This window comes from Pleurodeles waltl, chromosome 6, assembly GCF_031143425.1.
Source record: "Pleurodeles waltl isolate 20211129_DDA chromosome 6, aPleWal1.hap1.20221129, whole genome shotgun sequence".
NCBI classification, from domain to species: Eukaryota; Metazoa; Chordata; class Amphibia; order Caudata; family Salamandridae; genus Pleurodeles; species Pleurodeles waltl.
Genome location: NC_090445.1, coordinates 391,568,686 through 391,591,295, shown reverse-complemented (window position 1 = coordinate 391,591,295; position 22,610 = coordinate 391,568,686). Strand labels below are relative to the sequence as shown.

Genomic DNA, 22,610 nt, shown 5'->3' with positions numbered 1-22,610 from the left:
AAAATGTTCTGTTAACAGAGAAAATATGAATGTGATGTTTGATTATTGTTTCCAGAGTGCTTTGCTATGGTTTATTTTACTTTGCAATATTAGGGAGCACTGTAGTGCACTTAATCACTCCCTTTAATGTCCATATGTTTCATGATGTTCAATACACTTTCAGTAATTAATCTTTACCTTTGGCTGGATATTTTATAAGTATCACACTTCAATCATTGTTATATTGTGTATAGCTAGCTCATGTACAGTTTGTATGTACATATGTATTTATGTATGTGAATTTATGTATGTGTGCATTGATATAAGTGTAATTTTGATCTTTTCATAACTTAAATTGATTTAAAATGTTTTTGCTGTCAGTGTTTAAAAATGTCATTTATTTTCAACAGTTCTCAAAATTTTCAATGTTATTTATTTTCATTAATTATTTTACATTAACTGTTTTCTACCCTATTGACAGACATGGAGGCCTTAGAGTGACATAGAAAGTATTTGAAAGTGCAACGTTTTAATTTTGATTATCCCTGTCTTGTCGATAAATATAAAGGTTTTTGCTTCATTCTAAAAACTAAACATTGTTGAATGAATATTTCATATCTTTTAATTGGTGTATGCCAGCTTCATTTCATAATTTATTTTTATTCAACAGCTTTCAAAAATACTGATGCATCTAAGCTTTAAAGTGATGTAAAAAGTATTTAAAGTACTATGCCTACTTTTAAACAAACCTGTCTTTTTCATAACTGTATATTTTGTGCTGATGTCCAAAAAATTAAATGTTTGTTTCAACTGGCTATTTCCTTTATTTGTAGCCATTAAACATGCTATTTGATGGACTGTGCAGTCAACTTTGACCAGCTGACTCAGAAAAGAAAGTGGCTGGCATATTCTTATGTTATGTATTTTATATTGTAGTGGGAGATCCCAAGCTGTCTTGCCTGGTACCATATACCTCTTCAGACTGCCAACCCCAAAATTCTCCCAGTATGACTCAAGCTTGCTTGCTTCAATTGCACAACAACATTTGTTACCTCATTTTACACACCACCACTTTTAAATTCATTCACCTTCCACTATAAGAAAGCCACATATATTGTATGCTAGGACACCATTTCAATATGTGAAACCTGGTCCCAATCCCCTGCTTGCCAGTGCACATACCACACAGTTCTACCTTAAAAATCTGTGAAAAGCATTTAGCAGTAGCAAAGCAGTTAAAATGTTACAGGACATCATAACAGAAAAGGCAAGTGGTTTTTACTGCCACTTACAATTAGGGTTTTCCTGGCAGTGATGGGCAGTAAAAGTGTCTATATGTGCACCCATCTATATTGGGCTGGTGGACATACTGCCAGTTCTCTGATGGCCCTTTCATCAGAGAACATTGACCATGGCAGAGACATAGTAGCATCTGCTGTTGCCAAACTATGGTCCACCTGCATCGACATTCAATGGGAGTACTGTCATCTTGGTGGTAAGAATAATATGTTGCGACAATGTATGCTAACCACAAACATATAAATCAGGTCTTTTTTATGGTGCTCAAAATCCTTTGTCTCTGTTATGTTATATATTTTTCTAGCCACCATCTTATTTTGATTTCAAATGCAATAACAGAGTTGAACCTCAAGCATATCAATGACTGCTTGTGCACAAAGTAAATGGATAAATGACTAAATACTAAATAATAAATAAACAAGACTTCACTGCCGAATTTGTCACATCTCATCCTAAAATAAAGCTTTGCTACTCTCAACCAAGTCTCAGTATACTGTAAATTCACTTGTTTTAATACATTGATGAGAACCAAGGTCAGGAAGGAAGAGAGTAGTTAAATTAGCAGGGTACCTTAAGCCAGGGTTAGTTGTAAGCAGCCTAGGCAGAAATGCAATTAAAATTGTTTTGGCAGATGGGTGTTTATGTTATTTTGGCTTAATCCAAGCAAGGATGAGACAAGGGAACAATTAAACACCTGGCTAAACAAAGTCCTGGTGAAGCTAAATAGGAAGCAGCCTGTTCTCTGATGTCATAGATTTTACTGAAGAGTTCATGCTTCAACATATATTTTTCAATGAATGCCTCTCTCACTTCGAGTATGGTAGGAAGGATGATTCACATGGATTAAGATTGAGCTCTCTATTGAGATGGGTATGCACTCAAAATGATTTATGGAGTGCACCTCACAGACACATAGCTACTGGGAAAAATAGCTACTATAAAGTTAATGGCTTGATTTAGGGTTTGACGAATGGGCTACTTCGTCACAAATATTACATATATACTCTCTGCCGTATTATCATGTCCATAGGATATAATGGAATTGTAATATATTTGTTACATTGTGACAGAGTAACCCCATCTGCCAAACTCTAAATTAGGCCCCATACTCATTAAACTTTCTTGATTACATAAACTCTTCCCTCTACAACCTCCTACAACAAATGCAGGTTCTCTTACTGGAATCTGCTCCTTAAAGCTCCTGTCCCTTTTTACAAGAGAGTTCAAGTATGCAACTTTATTCATCATTCTCACCTGTCTAGCTACTTATTATTATGATTATTATTATTATTATTATTATAAGTAGTAGTAGTAGTAGTAGTATTAGTAGTATTATTATTATTGTTATTATTATTATTGACCTGTCCACATTCCAACTTTCATTGAATAACACAAACATTAAACTCAATATCCTAACTATTACCTGTTTTGGGGGAAAACAAGAACATGTCAAAAGGTTTTATTATTTGCAAAACAATGTTTTGTATGTTCCATTAAACAAACATGTTATAGGTGCACCAATTTATAACATTACTAGTGTAAATACAGTATTGAAAAAGCCATTGAATTTACAATGCATGCACATTACAGGGTTTGCAGATTTACATTTGGCAGGTGTACCATATAACAGACAAATAATTCATAGAAATATTTATGTTGTACTGTTTTACTACATTTTCAATTCTTTGAATAGAGGATTTGTATTTATGAGAACACTTGCAGAGGTTATTAGCCACCCTTTCTGCACAGTTAGCTACACTGCCTTAGCAAGCAATTGTGTGTGCACATTGTTTTTAGATGAAGTTTGTGCTTATTAATGATATACCAAGCTAATCAGTGGCATGACATTAATGTAATATACCCTATTATTTATCTATCTGTTTTTTTTGTGACCACCAACAAGTGGAGTTAGCTGGGTACATGCTTTTAAACACAGAAACTCTGCCTCAATCTAATGTCTTGATATCCTGTTTTAACTATGAACTTGATGGTGTCCTGCCTTGATTAATTCCACTGCATCCCATAACATCCTAGATATGCAAGAAATCGCCAATATCCTTGAGAAAAAAAAGTATATGGCTGAAACTGTGACACTGAATTGAGATGTTACACTGCAGGAGAGCTGATTATGTTACACCCCAGTGATGCTGTACATTGTGCCACCAACATTTGTATCGATTATTCTATGCACAACTGACTTCATCCTCAACTTTTGTACAACTGTTGGTTAACATCCGTATTGTTTCAGTAAAACATGCATTTACCTGGTCACAATTAAGACATTTTGTGAGAAAACTGGGCTGATTACAGAAGACCCATTACGTTTTGTCCCCGTTTTTCACTTTTTTGCTGTTTTTTTCCTGACTCTGATGGTGCCCTTTTTACTGCTAACCAGTTCCTGTACCTGTGCTCTAATTAAAATGAGTATGAATATTAGGCTAATTATAATTTGCAGTATCAACCTACCTATAAGTCCCTAGTATATGGAAGAGCATGTATGTTTAGGGAACCCAGCATAGGTGGTTCGTACCCAGGGTCATTTTAAGGGCAGGCCTGCCTTGCTAGCTGATTTTAAATTGAAGGTACATGTAAATGTGACTTTCGAATTACAGGTACTTGCAATGACTTAAACTACCTTATTTTTACACATAAGTCAACCCTAAGGTGTGCCCTAGTTGTTCCCAGGGTTGGGGTTGGGTGCAGTGTAACTATAAGCAGGGACATTATAAAATATGTTTTATAGGTCCTGGTGAGGAAAAATAGCCAAATTTGTGTTTCCCTCATTGTAGTGAATTGGCTCCATAGGCTAAAATGGGGAGACTTTATTTGAATTAATAAAGTCTTCAAATGAGTTAGATGGTCTCAAAATGATTGTTATAATAAATGCAAAAACTTGCCATTGTTGTAATTAATATAACTAGTTCAGGGAAAGAGTTTTAGAACTATTCCTAAAAGTTACCAGTTTCAGCTCTGTAGTGCCCAGCCCCTGGCAACCTGGCTAGGCTGGCTTGATGAGCTGTGAAGTGGCCTGGGCTGAACACAAAGGAAGTGCATGGGGGAGGAGAGCTGCCTCAGCAGATGGTAACACAGAATGGGGGGTGAGCAACCAAACTGGTCTTCAAAAGAGGGAAGAACATTTGGATCACCTCCCCCCTTTCCTGCAGACAACCAGGTGCCTTATTGATCAGATTAGGAGAGGGCAGGAGAGGGGTGTGTTAAGGATTTGTAGCCACACCAGTGGGTGGGTTCAGCCAGACCTAACATACAAAATTCAATTTCTGCCATTTTGGATATTTAAGGAATGCTACTCCCTTGCATTGATCTTTGCCACAATTCCCAGGAAGTGGTCATCGAAGAGGGTGGTGTCCTGTCTGTGATTGGACAGCTGCCCCCCTGCTTTCCACCCCAGGTGCAAGGATAAATATGGCAGAGCTGCACACACACCTCAGATCCCTACAAGGAACAACATCAGAAGAAGAAGGACTGCCCTGCTGGACCCCTGACCTGCACTGGACACTGCAGTCTGAAGGACTGCACCAGTTGCACACTTGGCCTTCACCAATTAAAGGACTTTGCCTGTCTTCATTAGGTTCAAGAAGGGACTTCCTACCTGCTACGGGTGATAAATAGCTAACCAGGGTCCCCTGCATAAAATCCTGAAGGAACCGACCACTGCCCAGTGGTCATTTTAGAGTTGCATTCTGGGAGTTGGAGTCCTAGCCCTCAAGGAGCAACTCAGTGCTTCTGGAACCTTGGGGTGAGCTGTGGACTTCTAAAGGATCTTCTAAGACCTTCTGGAATAAGATCAAGAAGTTTGGAGAAGTTTCGAGAACTTTTGAAAAAAGCTCCATAAAGGGTTGACCCAACGTTGTGAATTAAGCCGGCTTACCTCAATCATGACCCGGCCTGACCTGCAGGTTCATCCCGCTGAAAAGTTCTAGAGCCCCAGACTTCCAAGATTCCACTGGGGGCTCCCGGAAAGGCAATCCAATAACGTTGACTCAAATTCAGCTTGCTGTGGAGAGTTGTTCGACATTGGAGAGAAAACAAAACGTTGACCAGGACTTGCTGTCCAGTGTATCTGAGGAGGGCTCCAGGGACATCGGATCAAGATTCAGCTTTGGCCCAGACAAAGATTTCTGTCCTGAAAAATCATCTAAATACGAAGGTAGAATTCTTCACTGAGGTCTTCTGCTATGCGTATCCAAAGAGGGCTCCAGTGAGGTCGAATGGATTGGTGACTTCGTGCCGCTGAAGAAAATCTTCAAGTAAAAGACTAAGTCCAAAGGTAAACTTTTGAATGAGGCCACTTGCTTGCTGTAGCCGAGCAGGGCTCCATTGCAGTTGGCCTCAAACTTTGACTTTGCCCCGGTCTAGTGAGTCCAGATTGGCACTTTTCATTTCTATGTGCTAGAAAACAATAATTCTTTAAAAATTCATATCTCCGCTTCCCTGTAGACATTTTTAATTATTTTGGTGTCATTTTAAAGATAGCATTATAATGCATTTTTATAAATTGGTGTTGGATTTTTATTGTGTTTTGCTTATTTACTGATTTTTAAATGCTTCACACACCTGTCTCCCAAGTTAAGCCTTGTTGTTCCTTGCCTCAATGCCAAGCTACAAAGGGTTCAGTGGGGATTAATTTATTGAGACCTGACTGGACCTAGTAGGGTTAGTGGCCTATTGCTAAGTGTAGGTACTTACCTGCCATTACCAATAATCCAATTACCAACACATTTTAAAATTGAGGGCTCATTAGGTTACATATTAAAATCTGGTGTAAATCGTATGTGCAAACACTTGCCATGCATTGGACAATCTTCCCATTGTTACCTTTGATTCACTCTTTTAGGAGACATCAAGAAGAACACACATTAATTATGTTTACACAATTTAGCACCAATAATAACTGCTTTTCCATGCATGTTGAGGTTGGTGTTAGGAGTATATACAATTAGTACTGAACTCATAATGTTTTAATGGTAAAAGTATATTCAATACTTAGCACGTTTTTAGTGCTGCATCATTGTGTAAATAAGGCACCCACAGAAACACAGTGAGCCTAAGGGACAACACAAAATTGAATTCACAGCAGGTTTTACAATCTTGGAAACTGAAGGTTGAAAATGGATAAAACAATTGATGAAATCACAGTGATCTTAGCCCCACTTACAGCATGCAAATTGAGAGAGAATCTTGAGAGATGTGCTCCTCAGTTTGGGGCTACCAAGGATCAGGATGACTGATTGTATTGGAGAGTAAAGGTAAATCACAATCAAGCACACAGTAAACCATGGACTTGTTGGAGGGAACATGTCTATGAACATCAGTATCTCTGAGATGTAAAATGTAATGTAAAGAAACAGCAGCAATGTCACAGTCTTTGCTGCCCGCAGTCCAGCTTCACCACGTGTGGTGCTCGAAGAAGTGGAACTGAGCATCTGTTTGGCATGAGCAACAAGAGATTTTATGATTAGTACATTTGAGATGCCTACTAGTAGTAGTGGCACTGTGCATCCAATGATATTACTTATCAATAGATAGTACAGATTCAGTTTGGGTATTTCTCCCACCAGAGTGATATTTACTGTGAGGTCAGTAGATGTGTTTTTTTTTAATTCATAGTCAACACTCCAGGCTGCAGGAACACTTATGGCCAAGGAGATCAACACAGACCACATGAGCAGCCAAGGCACAAAATGGGAGAAGTTCTTCTTCACCTTGATGAGTAAGGGCTGGGTAAAAATGAGAATCTGAATGCAGTAAAAGACACAGAGACAGACCGTGAACCAGAAGCTGGAGAATATGGGAAAGAAGATGAGAACGTTAAAGTAAGAGTAGATCTCAGCTGTGAAATATTTTCCACTCCAGAGAAAGGTGCAGAAGTCATTTATCGTCATTGTGAAGAGGAACAGGATATTGGAGATCCCCAGTGTGCAGACTATGAGGTCACAGGCATTCTGCCGAACTCCTTGGTCCCTAATGTAGAGGTTCACTGCCACGATGAATGCGTTGGTAATGATTCCAGCCAATGTGCTAATTCCGAGGATCGACACTGACAGGACAGCTAATACAGGTAGCATCCTATCTGTAGACTACTGCTGTTGATTGCTCACCAATGTGAGTACTGCACTGTATCTTTTCAATTATAGAGTAGAGATGAAGTCATCATTAACTTTACCATGACTCCAAGTGTTTGCTAATATAGAACGTGCAAGGCACAGCTTTGCACAACATGAAAAATAGCCACTAGAACCATTAAATTACATAGTAAACTCATATGAAGTAAGACAAGGAAAATCTGTCACAGTGAATTTTACATACAATTTAATTATGTAATTGTGATATAGAAGGCTATTGCTATCATAACTATTATTAGATGTGATCACTTCATATGGAATAAATGTGCCTATGTAGCACTCTTTTTCGACCTTTCACAGAGGTTGCCAATTAACTTCCCAAGAAAGAGCAATTATACAGACAACATTTTAGAGTGTTTCTGGCTCTGCCAAGGACTTTGGACATAAGATTAAGTCTTGGAATTACTGCTTCTAGTTCTGCCTCAAGAACATGATCAGATTAGATGTATGATGGTCTCCTCGTTTTTTTAAAGAACTAACCCGGATCTTTTCCATATGATGACGATAATATGAGCCCAAAGACACCTCCTGCAAGTCAGACAAAATTGTAATTTGCATTGGTAACATGAAAGAAAAGGATAATACATAATACAGTCCCCTCTTTGAAAAATGAAGTGTTTTTAATACATTATGCATATCTAAAGCTACAAATTGAAAGCTAAAACAGTATGTACTATCAAAGAATGTTCCTAGAAAGGTGGAAAAAGTTTATTTTACCCTAGTACCACTGACGAGGTGTGTGTCCACCCATTCCATCCACCCTCAACATCAATGACTATATTTTTAACGCTTTTGACATCTGACTAAGGTTTCCCAAGTCATATTTATAGACCCTTTCAATTACAGTTTTGTTTTCTTCAAATAGGAACTACAAAACCGCAGATTCTTAAAGGTTCATTGAGATATCAACTAAATCCTCATTGTTATTCTTCAATTCAGAATGTATAGTCCAATGTGTGTTGAGACCCGAGTTAGAGCTAAGGTCTGGAAAAAGCAACTGTGAAATACACATATGTGAAAATTACAACCCAGTACATAGGTCAAATAAAGCCTATTATACCCCATTGACAGTATCAGTAAGATGGAACATGAATGTGATTTTTTATGAATGCCTGTCTCCACCAGCATAAAACCTTACACCAAGCCCTTCAATGCCTAATGCACCTACCATTACAATTCAAATGTACATCAGTGGCAGACATTCCACTCTTAGGATAGAGAATGGACTCCAGATTCAGAGTAACATCATTGAGGGATTAAAGCATATCTAACGTTGGCTGATGACGAACTTCTTCTGACAAAAATATTGAAAAGTAAGAGTTTGATTGTGGGTGCCATGATCAATTTTACCATAAAAGTTTCCATCCTCTGGTAGTGGGAGCAGCATCTACAATTTGATGAAAGTTGAAGCTCCTGGGACTGTTCTTCAGTTCCGATCTTGTCTTGACTAGATAGATAAAGAATGTTGCCAAATGTACTAAATACCAACTATGAAGCCATTTCACATAAAGTGAGCACTGTAAGTGCAAAGTAAAGACATTATTCTGCCACAGTTTGGAGCTGAAAGGTGTTTAAAAAAATTAAACAGCTAGAGTAGTACTATTTCTTGACCTTAGACAGTGGTAAATGACTGCTCGTCACAGGAGATATTGATGCATATACTGATTTTGGCTGGACATGAAACAATATTTGTTGACATGTCTAAAGTATACAACAGAACATAGCACAATAATATAAATAGCAACAAAGCTGTGTGAAATTGAGTTCTTGGGTGACTGGGGTGTTAACCCTCGTCAAACATCAGCCCCAGTCCCTTACAGGTTGAACCACCAAAAGTCACTAAATTAACCTGTGCTTAGCCCTTTGTTAGCTGGGGACTAAAGCAGAGAGGCTCAACTTGGAGGCAAGGAGTAAAGTATTCCTACAGCACTCAAACAGCATTAAAGCGAACATATAGCAGAAGAAAAATCCCACACCAGTTTAGAAAAATAGAGCTCATTTATTTAAATAATTTACACAAAATATGACAAAAATCGAATCAGTAGAACTGGCTCTATGGGGGTCATTCTGACCCTGGCGGTCATTGACCGCCAGGGTCAACGACCGCGGGAGCACCGCCAACAGGCTGGCGGTGCTCCCAAGGGCATTCTGACCGCGGCGGTATGGCTGCGGTCAGAAAGGGAAAACCGGCGGTGGCCCGCCGGTTTTCCGCTGCCCTGAGGAATCCTGTGCCGCCATGGGGATTCCGACCCCCTCACTGCCATCCAAACCGCCAGGAACAGGATGGCGGTGAGGGGTGTCGTGGGGCCCCTGGGGGCCCCTGCAGTGCCCATGCCAATGGCATGGGCACTGCAGGGGCCCCCGTAAGAGGGCCCCACTAAGATTTTCAGTGTCTGCCTTGCAGACACTGAAAATCGCGACGGGTGCAACTGCACCCGTCGCACCCTTCCCACTCCGCCGGCTCCATTCGGAGCCGGCTTCCTCGTGGGAAGGGGTTTCCCGCTGGGCTGGCGGGCGGCCTTCTTTCCCGCCAGCCCAGCGGGAAACACAGAATAACCGCGGCGGTCTTCTGACCGCGTAGCGGTATTCTGTTGGGGGAACTTTGGCGGGCGGCCTCCGCCGCCCGTCAAAGTTGGAATCACCCCCTATGTGTTTTTAAGTTTTAAGTAAAAACTTGCACCTAAAAGATCAAATCATAAACTGAGTACATTGAGGTGCTCGAGACATGGCTAAAGTAAAAAATATGTCTCACCTCAATGGTGTGTAAGCCAGATACAAACAGTGGATTAGGCCCAGTCTGGGCTTACCTTCAGACTTAGACAGAATTTCAAGAAAAGAGATCTGAGTAGGTAAAGTTAAAAGGGGCAAGGCTGCAACTGCACCTGGTGTCTGAGAAGAGAGCATCATCATCGAGGAGCCGCCGGATGAAGTCACTGTGACGATTTCTATGGCCAGACTTAGGGCCTCATTATGTGTGTGGCAGTCCGAGGACCGCTACACTCTTGCTGATGGTTGGACCACCACACTCTAGTCAGTCCGTCAGCCCAATTGCAACTTTGGTGGGTGGATCCACCTAAAGAACTCCATCCATGCCAGGATCATAGATCCCAACAGCGTGACAGTGGTTGGGCTTGTACCCAGCCATAGTGGCACCGAACTCAGCATAGCCTGGCTGATTACAACCTCATTTTCCACCAGCCTTTTCATGGCAGAGACCCCACCATGAAAAGGCTGGTGGAAAGACAGTGCCAGGGGGCCCTTCAGCCTGGCAGGAATGCATATTACAATGTCCCCGCGAGTCAGCCTGGTGAGGACATTGTAATATACTCAGGGGGGACGTTACCGCCATGACAGTGACGCCCTTCCTGTGAGTTTGGCGGTCCTGTGGTGGGGCCTCCAAGCTCATAATGAGCCTCCTAGTCACTTTTTTGGAAGTCAAATATCTCAAGCAGGAAGATGCTGGAGACTGGCACATAGTGGGAGCTGCAGCAAAGTCAGGCCGATCAGCAATTCACCTTGGCAGGATAGTCAAGGAGGTTGGTCTTCCTTTTCTCTCAGTTCTCAGAGTGGTTTTTAGGCAAAACATTCCTAAGTCTTGAGTTTTAGATCTTGGCTCTCTGGGCAATGTTAACACCACCACCAAGAGTCCAGGACTGGAGTGACACCACTTGGAGGGCTAGGACTCACTCAGGCTGGAACCTGGTGTGGGTTCAGGATGGTTGGAGACTTTTCTGTACCTGAGACTCTCATCAGGAGGGTAGCAAAATAGCACCTGGAGTCACTCTGGTAGTCCTGGGTTTAATTGAAGAAAAAGGGTTCAAGCAGCAGAGCAAGATTCTGAGAGATTCTGAGAGTTCAAGGCAGTCTCCAGGCAGCAAACCAGTCATTCCACATGCAGCAAAGCAGTCTTCCGGAGTACACAGCAGATCACAGAAAAATGCAGCCCTCTGAGTGCCCTTCTGCATGCTCAGAAAGTGAACTGAAGAGTGGATCTGAGGGTCCTATTTTTCTACCTGGGACCCTCTTTGACGTAGGAGAAGTTTCTAGAAAATTCCCTTTGGAGTGTTTGAAGTTGTCTGATTCCCCTTCCCTGACTTCAAGCTGGCTGCATGAACAATGCAACTATGACAAGCCATTTCTGTGAAAGCAGAGCACAGCCAGTTCAGTTGAGAGTGGGGCTGTGCCCAGCTCCACCCCTCCATCCTGCCAGATGATGGCCTATCCAAGCATACATAATTCTTTGATTGTTTTTGTTGTCTGGGAGGGATAAACAAAGTTGAACTGCCAACTACAGCCAGTCATGTGACCTGGGACAGGCTGCAGGCACCAAACAGCCAGGGTAGGAAAATGTCAACTTTCTAAAAGTGTCATTTTTCAAAGCTGTAACTTGAAATCTGACTGTACCCTTTAATTACAATTTTTATACCACACAATTTAGATACCACACATGAATGTTGACCTGTTCGCAATCCAAAGTTAGTGTTATTAAATGTAATAAGGTAAGCCAATATTATCCTATAGGTTAGCTAGGCCTCACAGCAGTAAAAATGAATTCAGGGATTTTTTACTACCAGGACATATAAAACTTAAAAGTGCATGGCCAACCTTCTAATTAGAATGCACTGTGTGCTATGGGCTACCTATGTGCCTACATTGGGTTGCATATGCAATAAAAGGTAAGTGTAAGGCTTGCAAGGAGATTTCATTGCCAAGTTGAATGGCAGTTTGGAACTGTATTCAGGCTTCAATGGCAGGCCTGGTACATGCTTTAAGGGGCTACTTAAAATGGGGGAACAATACATGCTGGAACCCCACTGATAGCATTTCATTTGCAGGACCTGGCTATAGGGTGTTCCACTCTACAAGGGACTTACAGGTAAATTATATATGCCAATCAGGTGTAAGCCAATATTACCATGTTTAGGTAGTGAGCCCAAACATGTTAGCACTGGTTAACAGTGGTAAAGTGACTTGTAAGGCCAACAAAACGGAATGCCAGCAAAAAATAGAGAGCAAAGTCAAAACATTTGGGGGAAGACAACTCTAAGTCTGATGGGTCTAACAAGAGTTCAAAATCCTAAATATTCAAAACATAACATACATAATGCAACCCCACAGCTAAATTACAACACATCCAAACAACAGTGCAATAATATAGCACAAGAAAACAGCAGCACAAGAAACAATGGAGTGCATTGCCACCACAAAAAATGCTACACATGAAATATACACCAACTGTTTTGTCACATATTACCAGCTAGTATGGTAGTAAAAGGTTTTTGCACCACTTACTCGCTTAAATTATCACCAAGAGCATGAAATATTGTCACCCAAAATGTTTTGTGTTGCAATCCTCCAAACCACTATCTGAGTTATGCTCTCTATAGCCTAGCAAATTCTCTCCTTAATTGCTGTGAGATCAGCTGTCAAGCTGAGACCAGCTAGTAATGCTCCAAAGTGAAATATGAAAATTCCAAAGATTCTCAAACCAACAAGCCAGATTCTGCCCATCCTTGCACACCTACGGAAATCGAAAAAGTAAATAGCACAATTGCAATATCAAGTACATTCAAATACAAAATACAGGAGAGAGAGGTAAACCTAATGTTAGGGAATCAAAAAGGGAAAAAACAACAAATGTGAGGGTGGAGTAAAAGGGTACAAATATGTATTAAATGGAAAGCTGCAGAACACATTGCCGGACTTGGACTACTGGTTAGAATGGCCTTAAACAGTGTTTCTACTCATGTAACCCCATAACTGCAACAGGAACAAAAATTTATTTTTCCACTGTTACATTCTCAACACCCTCTAGATCCAGCTAGGCCTACTCCTGATCACTGGTCATTAAATTATGGCAACTTTGAAACAACCTGTGCACCCAATACAAAAATCAATGGAGCACAAAACAGGAGTACCTGTATAGTCTAACTCCCCATAAAACCTCAGGTTCAGAAACTTCAAAACAAATGGGCAGCTTTAGTTCAGGTAACACTTACAAGGAGAGAAATTGATCTGGGTATAAGCCACCTGAATAAGGAACACATAGAAAGTTAGGTACCATAGAGCTGTGACGGAATCTACACAGAGATATATTTGTCCTTCTCATAATGGATAAAACAATATATAAATTAGGCAATTTGTAATTTGAATATTTTTGTAATTGTGCTTGGGATTGGTGATGTATACTTGCAACCAGTGAGATACCACATACTCTTAATCCTAGATGGGTAAAGTGTGGAATCCTTGCAGTCACAGAGACAGCTCAGTAATATCAAAGGTAAGGTGCAGGTTACGTCCACAAAAAAGGACCGTGGATCCTCAGCAGTAATGGAAAGTTGACCTCCCCTACCTTCTTGACTCTCCAGCATATCTTTTTTTAGTTGAAAAGGCCTATCTCACAACTGTTGCAATGAAGGATGAAATGGTGTATACAATGATACAATTGTCACCGCAGAAATAAACATGGGATGCCCAGTTAGAACTGACACTATAAAAACAACTCTTCAATAACACCGTCATATGTATAGATGCATGTTCAGCAAAAGAAACAACCAAATAGAGAAAATCACATGAAATATTTCAAAATTAAATTAACCCAAATTAAATTGAGTTGGACTAATGTACACTCTAACTACATGCAAAATATGTACCCTTTCACCCCTGTAAATTGATTCTGAACATTATAATGTTCTTAAAAGAAAAACAAAGACTGAGGATCGTCATCCTCATGCCAAAAGGGTAACTTCTAAATTGATGTTTCGGATTGATTGTGCTGATAGGAGAATTACAAAACACAATAGAAAACAAGCCATTTCCAAGGGAATGTTTCAGGATTCTGGGATCTCAGTGTTTGCAATTACAAGAAAAACTTACGATTTTAAGATTTAACAGAAAGTAAAGGAATTGAAATCTTGGGAATCAGGGTACACAGTTCTCAGGGTGGTTTGGTGACTTCAAGTGATTTATTTATAAAAGAATAAGGGCCTGATTTAGAGTGTGGTGGATGGGATTACTTGGCTACAAACATAATGGATATCCCGTCTGCTGCATTAATGTTCTATTATATCCAATGGGAATCATAATAGGGCAGACCTGATATCAGTCATGTTTGTGATGGAGTAACCTATCTGCCGAACTCTAAATCAGGCCTTAGGCGCTGAGGCTCAAAGTTTTGCTCAGAAGCCCATTCCCTTTGCACAGAAGGCCACACCCAGTGCTAGTGAATGCAGGCATGCTGAACTATGTAATCTTTAATGCACCTCATACCTCTTTTATCCACCACCATATACTCCCTGGCCCTTTATCTCATTCTCACATGTTGTTTTCCATCCTTGCTACTCCCCTTTGTCACTGTTTTCCATCTATCTCTTCCTCCTTCTTTCCTCTTTATGTGTTTGGCCCATGCTGCTCTGGGTCAATGTCTGATGAAGAAAAGTAAGTGCTTGTTCCCAGCAGTGAGTGCTGGTGGGCCCACCTGCAACCATTGACTCACATTAAATACTGGTGACTGTTCTTCTGGCACCCACACCTCTGACAGTGGTGATAGGCCTGCTCACAACCACAACAGATAGAGGCACGTGGGTACTGGAACATGGTAAATGGGGATTCCACAAGCAATTACTGACAAAGGGAGGGCACTCACCACGCAGATTGAATACTTAGCTCACCTAAATTTGTAGTTGGCTTTTTCTTGAGTTGCTCCACCAGCCATGATACTAATCCTAATCCATAATATTCTTGGTTTTTGAGGCTCATATCCAAGCAGCAGAAGAAGAGAAGCAGCCCTGGTTTAGAGGATACTGTCTGACCTACTGGTGAAAAAAAGTAGAACCACATTAAGCTTGTCGGTACCATTATGTCATACTGTAGATGTGCACTGAGTGCAAAGATAGTAATCAGTACTCACTATGGAAACCTAAAGAGTATTCAGGATTAGGATTAGGGACATCCCTTAGATGAAAAACGTTTTGAATAACGCACTAATGGATGAGCCTCTACTTGAAGATGGCAAATTATGATATCGGGTACTAATTAAACATCAGATATTCAAAGCCAAGAAAGTCTCTGGGAAATGTGTGCTTTACTAACACGTTGATAGAAACTGGGTTGTTGGTTGCTAGTTGAGGTGTAAACTTTAGTCAAACTGCAACCACAATCCTAGCCAGAATATAAATCAGGCAAACCCTAAATTAAGGTTTACTTTACACAAAACAGTCAACCTTAACTTAGAGGCACTGTGTAAAACAACGAAAACACCACAGAAAATGAGTCCAAAGAGTGTAGAAAAATAGAGTATGATTTAATAAATAAAACAAGACCAAAAGGACAAAATCCAATAAGTAGAACTTGAGTATGAACTTTTAAAGATTTAACTTTAAAATAGCACTAAGAAGCAAGAAGCGCCAACTAAGGCTAGCTGGTCATGCCGGATCGGGACAAAGATAAAAGGTCAGACTGACCATGATGGAGCACAGGACAGCTACAGGGACTGAGTTCGGCCTGCTGAACAAAAGTACCTTAATCCTGCCTGGGGAGCACTGTGTTGGTGCCACACAACAGTGGCGAAATGTTGGTTCCGAGATGCCACAGAGCTTTGGGGGGCAAGTTCCTGATGTGACAACATCGAGAATCCAGGCACTGGATGCACAATGTGTTGTGCAGTTGAGTTGACATATCGGTTCAAATGAGTGCAGAGGCTGCATTGCAGACTTTTGGCATCAAGGCTGTCATCGATGAGGATGAGATGACTTTGCACCATAAAAAGCATTACAAAGAAGATATGGCAGTTCTGTTCCAAACAACAGTGAGAGTGCATTGATTCTGCTCTGACAGCAGAGGATGTGTTGGTTCCACTGCAGCAAACACCTGAGGCTCACATCCAAGGGTCCAGAACTTGGGTGGCACCACTTGGCAGAACAGACTCACAGCTGGCAGATTCCATGTGCAGGAGCCAGGTAGTTTGAAATCTTTTATGTTCCTGAGATTTGGATCAGGAGGCTGGTCAGTTGGTCCTTAGAGTCGCTCTGGGTTCAAGTGATTCAGATCTAGTCCTTCTCACCCTGGCAGGGGAACAGTAGGGCAGCACAGCAAAGCAGGGATCCAGCAAAGCAGCAGCCCAGAAGAGTGGCAGTCCTTCAGCTGCATAGCAGTTCTTCTTCCTGGCAGAGGAGTCAGAGGTTGAGAGGTATATTGAGATGGTGGTGTCAGAGGTGCAGTACTTATATCCAGTTGGGCCTTTGAAATGGGGGAGACTTCAAAGAGAGGCCTATGAGGTGCGCAAAGGGCCTGTCCTTCCTGTTCTGGCTCCAGAGTAACTACAGGGGGTTATGCAGCCCTTTGTGTCGGGACTGGACATGGCCTATTCAGGTATAAGTGAGGCTGTGACCAATACCTCCATCCCATCCTCCCAGGATAGCCCATCAAGTCACACCTAAGTTCCCATCCATATTGTCAGTCCAGAGGGAATACACAAGGTGCGGCTCTCACCCACTCCAGACAAGTGATAAGAGACAGGCAGCAGGCACTAAATGGCTAAAGGCAGAAAATGCCAACATTTTAGAAGTATAATTTTCAGAATCACAGTTTATAATTTGACTTCACCACAAATTGTGATTTTAAACTGAAGTTCTAGAGACACCAAACTCCACAAGTTTATCTCTTCTAGTCAGTGACTCATACCAATAGGATGTAACAAGGTAATTCTAATGGGTTGGCAGGTCGACATGACAGTGTAAGACTGCACACACAGCTTCGCAATGGCTGGTCTGAGACATGGATAAAGTGCTAGTTAAGTGAGTGGCACATTCAGTGCTGCCGACCCACAATAAGTGTTTATTTACAAGCCCATAGCACATGCAGTGCACATTACTACAGACTTATAAGTAAATTATATTTGCCAGTTGGGTATACACCAATGTTACCATGTTTAGGGGAGAAATCACACACAATTTAGCACTACTTAGCACAAAGTCCTACAGCCAGCAAAACCCAGGTCAGAAAAGTAGAAGAGGTAGGCAAAAAGTTGAGGGGAAGACCACCCTAAGGCTGTCAGGTCTAACATGCACATATTATGTTATAATACATGTTGCTCATATAATAGCATGACTTCAAGCCTGAATGTCTGCTTAAATTTGAAGAAGTATTGCTGTACTTTGTTTCAGGGCATTGAACACACTGTGAATTTTGCAGTTTAAAGCAACTCTACTTTAGCTAGTCATATCTGTTGGGCTGATTGTATATTGCAATGTGTGAAGCACTACATGGCTCCTCTTCTCATTATGGACATGCAGTTACACGGAGCAATGTGGGTGACATTATCACATGGTTCTTGACAATGTTGCCTAATGGGCAGATGTTACCTGAGTTTGCACAAACAATGAAAGCTCACTGAATAATCATCAGTCACCTGCCATCATAACCTACTTGTGTACATTTTTGAAGTTGTGAAAGACAGGAAATCCCCCAATTGTGGAGTATAAATGAATCAATACTGTCTTCACTGGCACCACTGTAGTGGGATGCAGGAAATCTCTCAGGGTCTGGCTGCATTCTGTATGGTAGGGAACTATATATCTGGTAAGTACACAAAATCTAAGAGAATTGGATAATAAACTGGGGTGCTGGTATGGTACAAGACATAGGCACTTATTATGTCCCTGGCGGTGTTAATGTGGTGGTAGCACTGCAAACAGGCTGGCGGTATATACCACTACATGATGAGACTGACAGGTTGGCTGCAGTCGACCTGCCAATCTACCATTCATACCGCATGGCAGTATGAGCTGGCGGGCATGTGAATCCCCAGCCCGGCGGCCGACAGAGTACCACACCTGGCATTCTGAGCGATCCTACCACCAATTTTTCTGTGGCGTTAGCAACGCCACAAAAGCCATGGCAGGTACGCCCTACCAGTGACAGGGAATTTCTTCCCTGTCACCGGTAGGTGGCTCCGCCACCCCCCAACACTCACCTGACACCCCCACCCTCCTTCATCCAAACTCAGCCCTCCACCTGCCCCCCACACACATTAACCCCCCACCCCGACATTCAGATACACTCCCCCACCCCCACCCCATATAGACACTAAGCCCTCCACCCCCTCCGATTCATCCACACAACCCCCACCCCCTATACACATACACAGACACCCACACACACCACACATACACCCATTCACTTACACTCATCCATACATGAATTCATACACACACTGGCATTCACACATTCATACACACATTCTTCCAAACATGCACACACAGGCACAACATGACCCTCACCCTCCCACCCCCTCTCCTGTCAGACGATCTCTGACCCTGCATCCTTGCAGGCAGGTCGCTTCCTCCTCACCACTGCTCCGGTAAGTGCTGCCATTGTTTTGGGCTTGTTTGGGCTTGTTTGGGCTTGTCTGGGCTTGTCTGGGCTTGTTTGGGCTTCTTGGCTTCTCCTCTCCCAGAAGGCCCCACCCCCTCCCTCCTCTTCAGAGATCTTCCTGCTCCTGACTCCTGCTGCCCCACCCCCTGCACTCCCATTGGAGGTTTCCCTCCCTCCTCCCAGCTGCCACTACCTCCCACCTCCCCTCTTATGCCGGCCGCAGCGCGGAAGCGCTGCTGGCACACCGAAGGCGCGCCAAAGGCAAGGCCGTCTGTGCCCATCCACTCCAAGACCGCGCACAGCGCCAGACCCCCTGGCCAACATGCCTCCCGTGCCACCAAACACCTTTACACTGCCAACGAACTCCACGCCCTTAATCCAGGACGCTCCTCCATCTGCTTCCAGTCCACACCGATGTGCACCAAAGGACCCTTCTCCTGCAAAGCCTGCAATTTCACCTGCAACCTAACCTCCAAGCTCCAAATCAAAACAGACAACCGCCTAAGATGCATTCTACTTAACACCGCTCCATCCACAAACATGCAATTGAACTCTGGGACCTCCTGACCACATACTCGCCCAACGTCGCATTCCTCACCGAAACCTGGATTAATTCGGCCTCAGAATCAGACGTAGCCATAGCCATACCAGAAAACTACAAGATCACCAGAAGAGACTGAATCAACAGACCAGGAGGAGGAATCGCCTTAGTCCACAAAAACACCACAAGAGTCTCCACCAACGCCCACGACACCATCAACGGCCCGAGCACCTCCACTTCAAAATCCACATCAACGGCAACAACACTCTCAGAGGAACACTTGTCTACAGACCCCCTGGACCCAGACCGCAGTTCTGTGATGACATCGCCGATGCCATCAGCTCCTAAGCCCTCGCCTCAACAGACTACATCCTCCTTGGTGACCTAAACTTCCACCTAGAAAATAACAATGATATCAACACCACCAACCTAATCGACAACCTCGCCAATTTCGGCCTCAAGCAACTCATCACTACACCCACCCACTCCGCAGGCCACACACTCGACCCCATCTTCTCAGCCAGCAACCACGTCTCTTTCAGCCACACCACCGAACTCAGTTGGACAGACCACCACTGCATCCACTTCTCCTACCAAAAACCAGTCACTCACCACCACCACACACAACCCCCCCGACGCAACTGGAGCAAAATATAAACGGATCAACTGATCTACACTCTTGCCTGGGCCCCACCCCCTGGGACCCCAGACCCAAACATAGCCACCACCAACCTGCATCGCTGGATAGAAGATTGCGCCAACACCCTCGCATCGCTAAAAAAAAAACCAAACAATTCCCACAGAATCGAGGCCAGCTGGGTCACCCCATAACTACAGGAATCCAAACAGCTATGTCGCAGAATGGAGAAAACCTGGCACCTTGACCCTACCAACTCCAACCACACTGCTTTCAAGGATGCCCTACGCAAACATCACCAACTGATCCACACCACCAAAAGGACCCACTTCAAAATCCGCATCAACGCCAACGCTCACAACAGTAAAGAGCTATTCAGCATCGTCAATGAGCTCTCCACCCCCAGGACCTGCTCCAACGAACCTCTGCCATCACAGGAGTTCTGCAACTCACTGGCAACCCATGTCCATCGAAAGATAGAAGAAATCCACAATAGCTTCAAACCCCAGACCCACCAGCTGACTACAAACACCCAAGAACCCAACGCTCCAAGCAACACCTACCTCATCCACACCTGGACCCCCGTAAACATAGAGGACACTGCCACTACCATGGCCTCCATCCACTACGGATCACCATCGGAACCCTGCCTACACCATATCTTCAATAAGGCAAACATCATCATCGCCCCCCACCTCTGAAAAACCATCAACAGCTCCTTCGAGTCAGCCACCTTCCCAGAAAGATGGAAGCACACAGAAATCAACACCCTGCTAAAGAAACCAAAGGCAGACGCAGACGACCCCAAGAACTACCGGCCGATCTCCCTCCTCCCCTTCCCAGCCAAGGTCATTGACAAAATTGTAAACAGCCAACTATCCTGGTTCCTGGAAGACAGCAAGGTACTCAATGCCTCCCAATCCGGATTCAGCAGAAACCACAGCACTGAGACTGCACTCATTGCTGCCACAGACGACATTAGGACCATGCTCGATGAAGGAGAAACAGCAGCACTCATCCTCATGGACCTCTCCGCAGCTTTCGACAAGGTATGTCATCACACTCTCCGCACACGCCTACACAACGCTGGAATCCGCAACAAGGCACTCGACTGGATCTCGTCATTTCTCTCAGGCAGAACCCACAGAGTCCGCCTCCCACAGTTCCAGTCAGAAGCTTCCAGAATCATCTGTGGAGTTCACCAAGGATCTTCGCTCAGCCCCACGCTCTTCAACGTTGACATGGCCCCCCTCGCCAACATCGCACGAACCCACCACATCAACATAGTTTCCTACGCAGATGACACTCAGCTCATCCTCTCCCTCATGAAAGACCCTACAACTGCAAAGAACAACCTCCACAATGGACTTCATGCCATCGCCAGCTGGAGGAAATCAAGCCATCTCAAGTTAAACACAGACAAGACAGAAATCCTCATCTTTGGCACCAACCCCTCAACTTTGGAATGACTCCTCGTGGCCCACCTCCCTAGGAACAATGCCCTCACCCCCCACCCATGCATGCAACCTAGGCTTCATCTTGGACTCCACACTCACCATGACTCAGCAGGTCAATGCCATCTCCTCTTCCTGCTACAACACTCTCTGCATGCTCCGCAAAATCTTCAAGTGGATTCCCGTTGAAACCAGGAAAACTGTCACCCACGCCCTGGTCAGCAGCCAATTGGACTACGGAAATGCCCTATATGCAGGAATAACAACCAAACTCCTAACAAAACTGCAAAGAATCCAGAACGCATCCGTCCGCCTCATTCTGGACATCCCACGCCGAGACCACATTTCCCCCCACCTCAGAGACCTTCACTGCTTACCAGTGTCAAAGAGGATCACCTTCAAACTCCTCATCCACGCACACAAGGCCCTCCACAACACAGGCCCAGCCTACCTCAATGACAGACTCACCTTCAACACCCCCACCCGCAATCTTCGCTCCGCCAGCCTCGCCCTCGCCTCCATCCCCCCCATCCGCCGCACCACCGCCAGAGGAAGATCCTTCTCTCGACACCCTGGATGGCATTCAAAATGGTAGATTGCCCAACAGTGGGGGATCTCAGGAGGTCAATAGCCTCCTCACTGAGGGCAGCAGGGCTGACTGGGGCAGGTCCTGAGCTGCCTGGGGTGAAGGAGATGCCCACCCTCCTGGGTGAGCGGGAATGGGACACAAGCTGAAGACTGCTGGGAGGGTGGTGCTGGTAGGGGGGTGGCGGCTGTACCTGTTGATGCGGTGGGCACAGAGGTGCCCGCCACCGCAAGGGAGTTCCCATCAGAGGAGGAGTCGCTGTTGCTGGTGTATGCTTCTGTCCCCGTCGTGGAGCTCCCCTCGCCCTCCATCCCACTGGTGGCTTCAGACTCCGTTGCTTCACCCTCCAGGGCCAAGTGGGTTGCAGCTCCCTCCTGCTCCGGTGCCACTGCTCCTCCGCCAGATGATGCTATTGCACGCAAGAACAGGGAGACAAAACAAAAAGGAGGGAAAGACAGACAGACGAAACACATGTTCAGTGCATGCAACACCGCTACCGTTGGCGGACACAACACACTGGGAGAAGCCCTCTGTACTAAGCCATGCACTAACAGTTCCTATTAAATTCACATACCTATGGGGGATGAGGCCTAAGCCC

The 22,610-nt window shown here is 43.7% G+C and overlaps 1 protein-coding gene across 1 annotated transcript; it reads right to left on the bottom strand.

Annotated features, from left to right (window-relative positions):
- Window positions 1-6,440: 6,440 nt before the first annotated feature.
- On the bottom strand, window positions 6,441-7,364 carry LOC138301581 (taste receptor type 2 member 40-like). Its single transcript, XM_069242098.1, has one exon. The coding sequence runs from the start codon at window positions 7,362-7,364 to the stop codon at window positions 6,441-6,443; it is 924 nt and encodes a 307-aa protein (XP_069098199.1).
- Window positions 7,365-22,610: the final 15,246 nt, after the last annotated feature.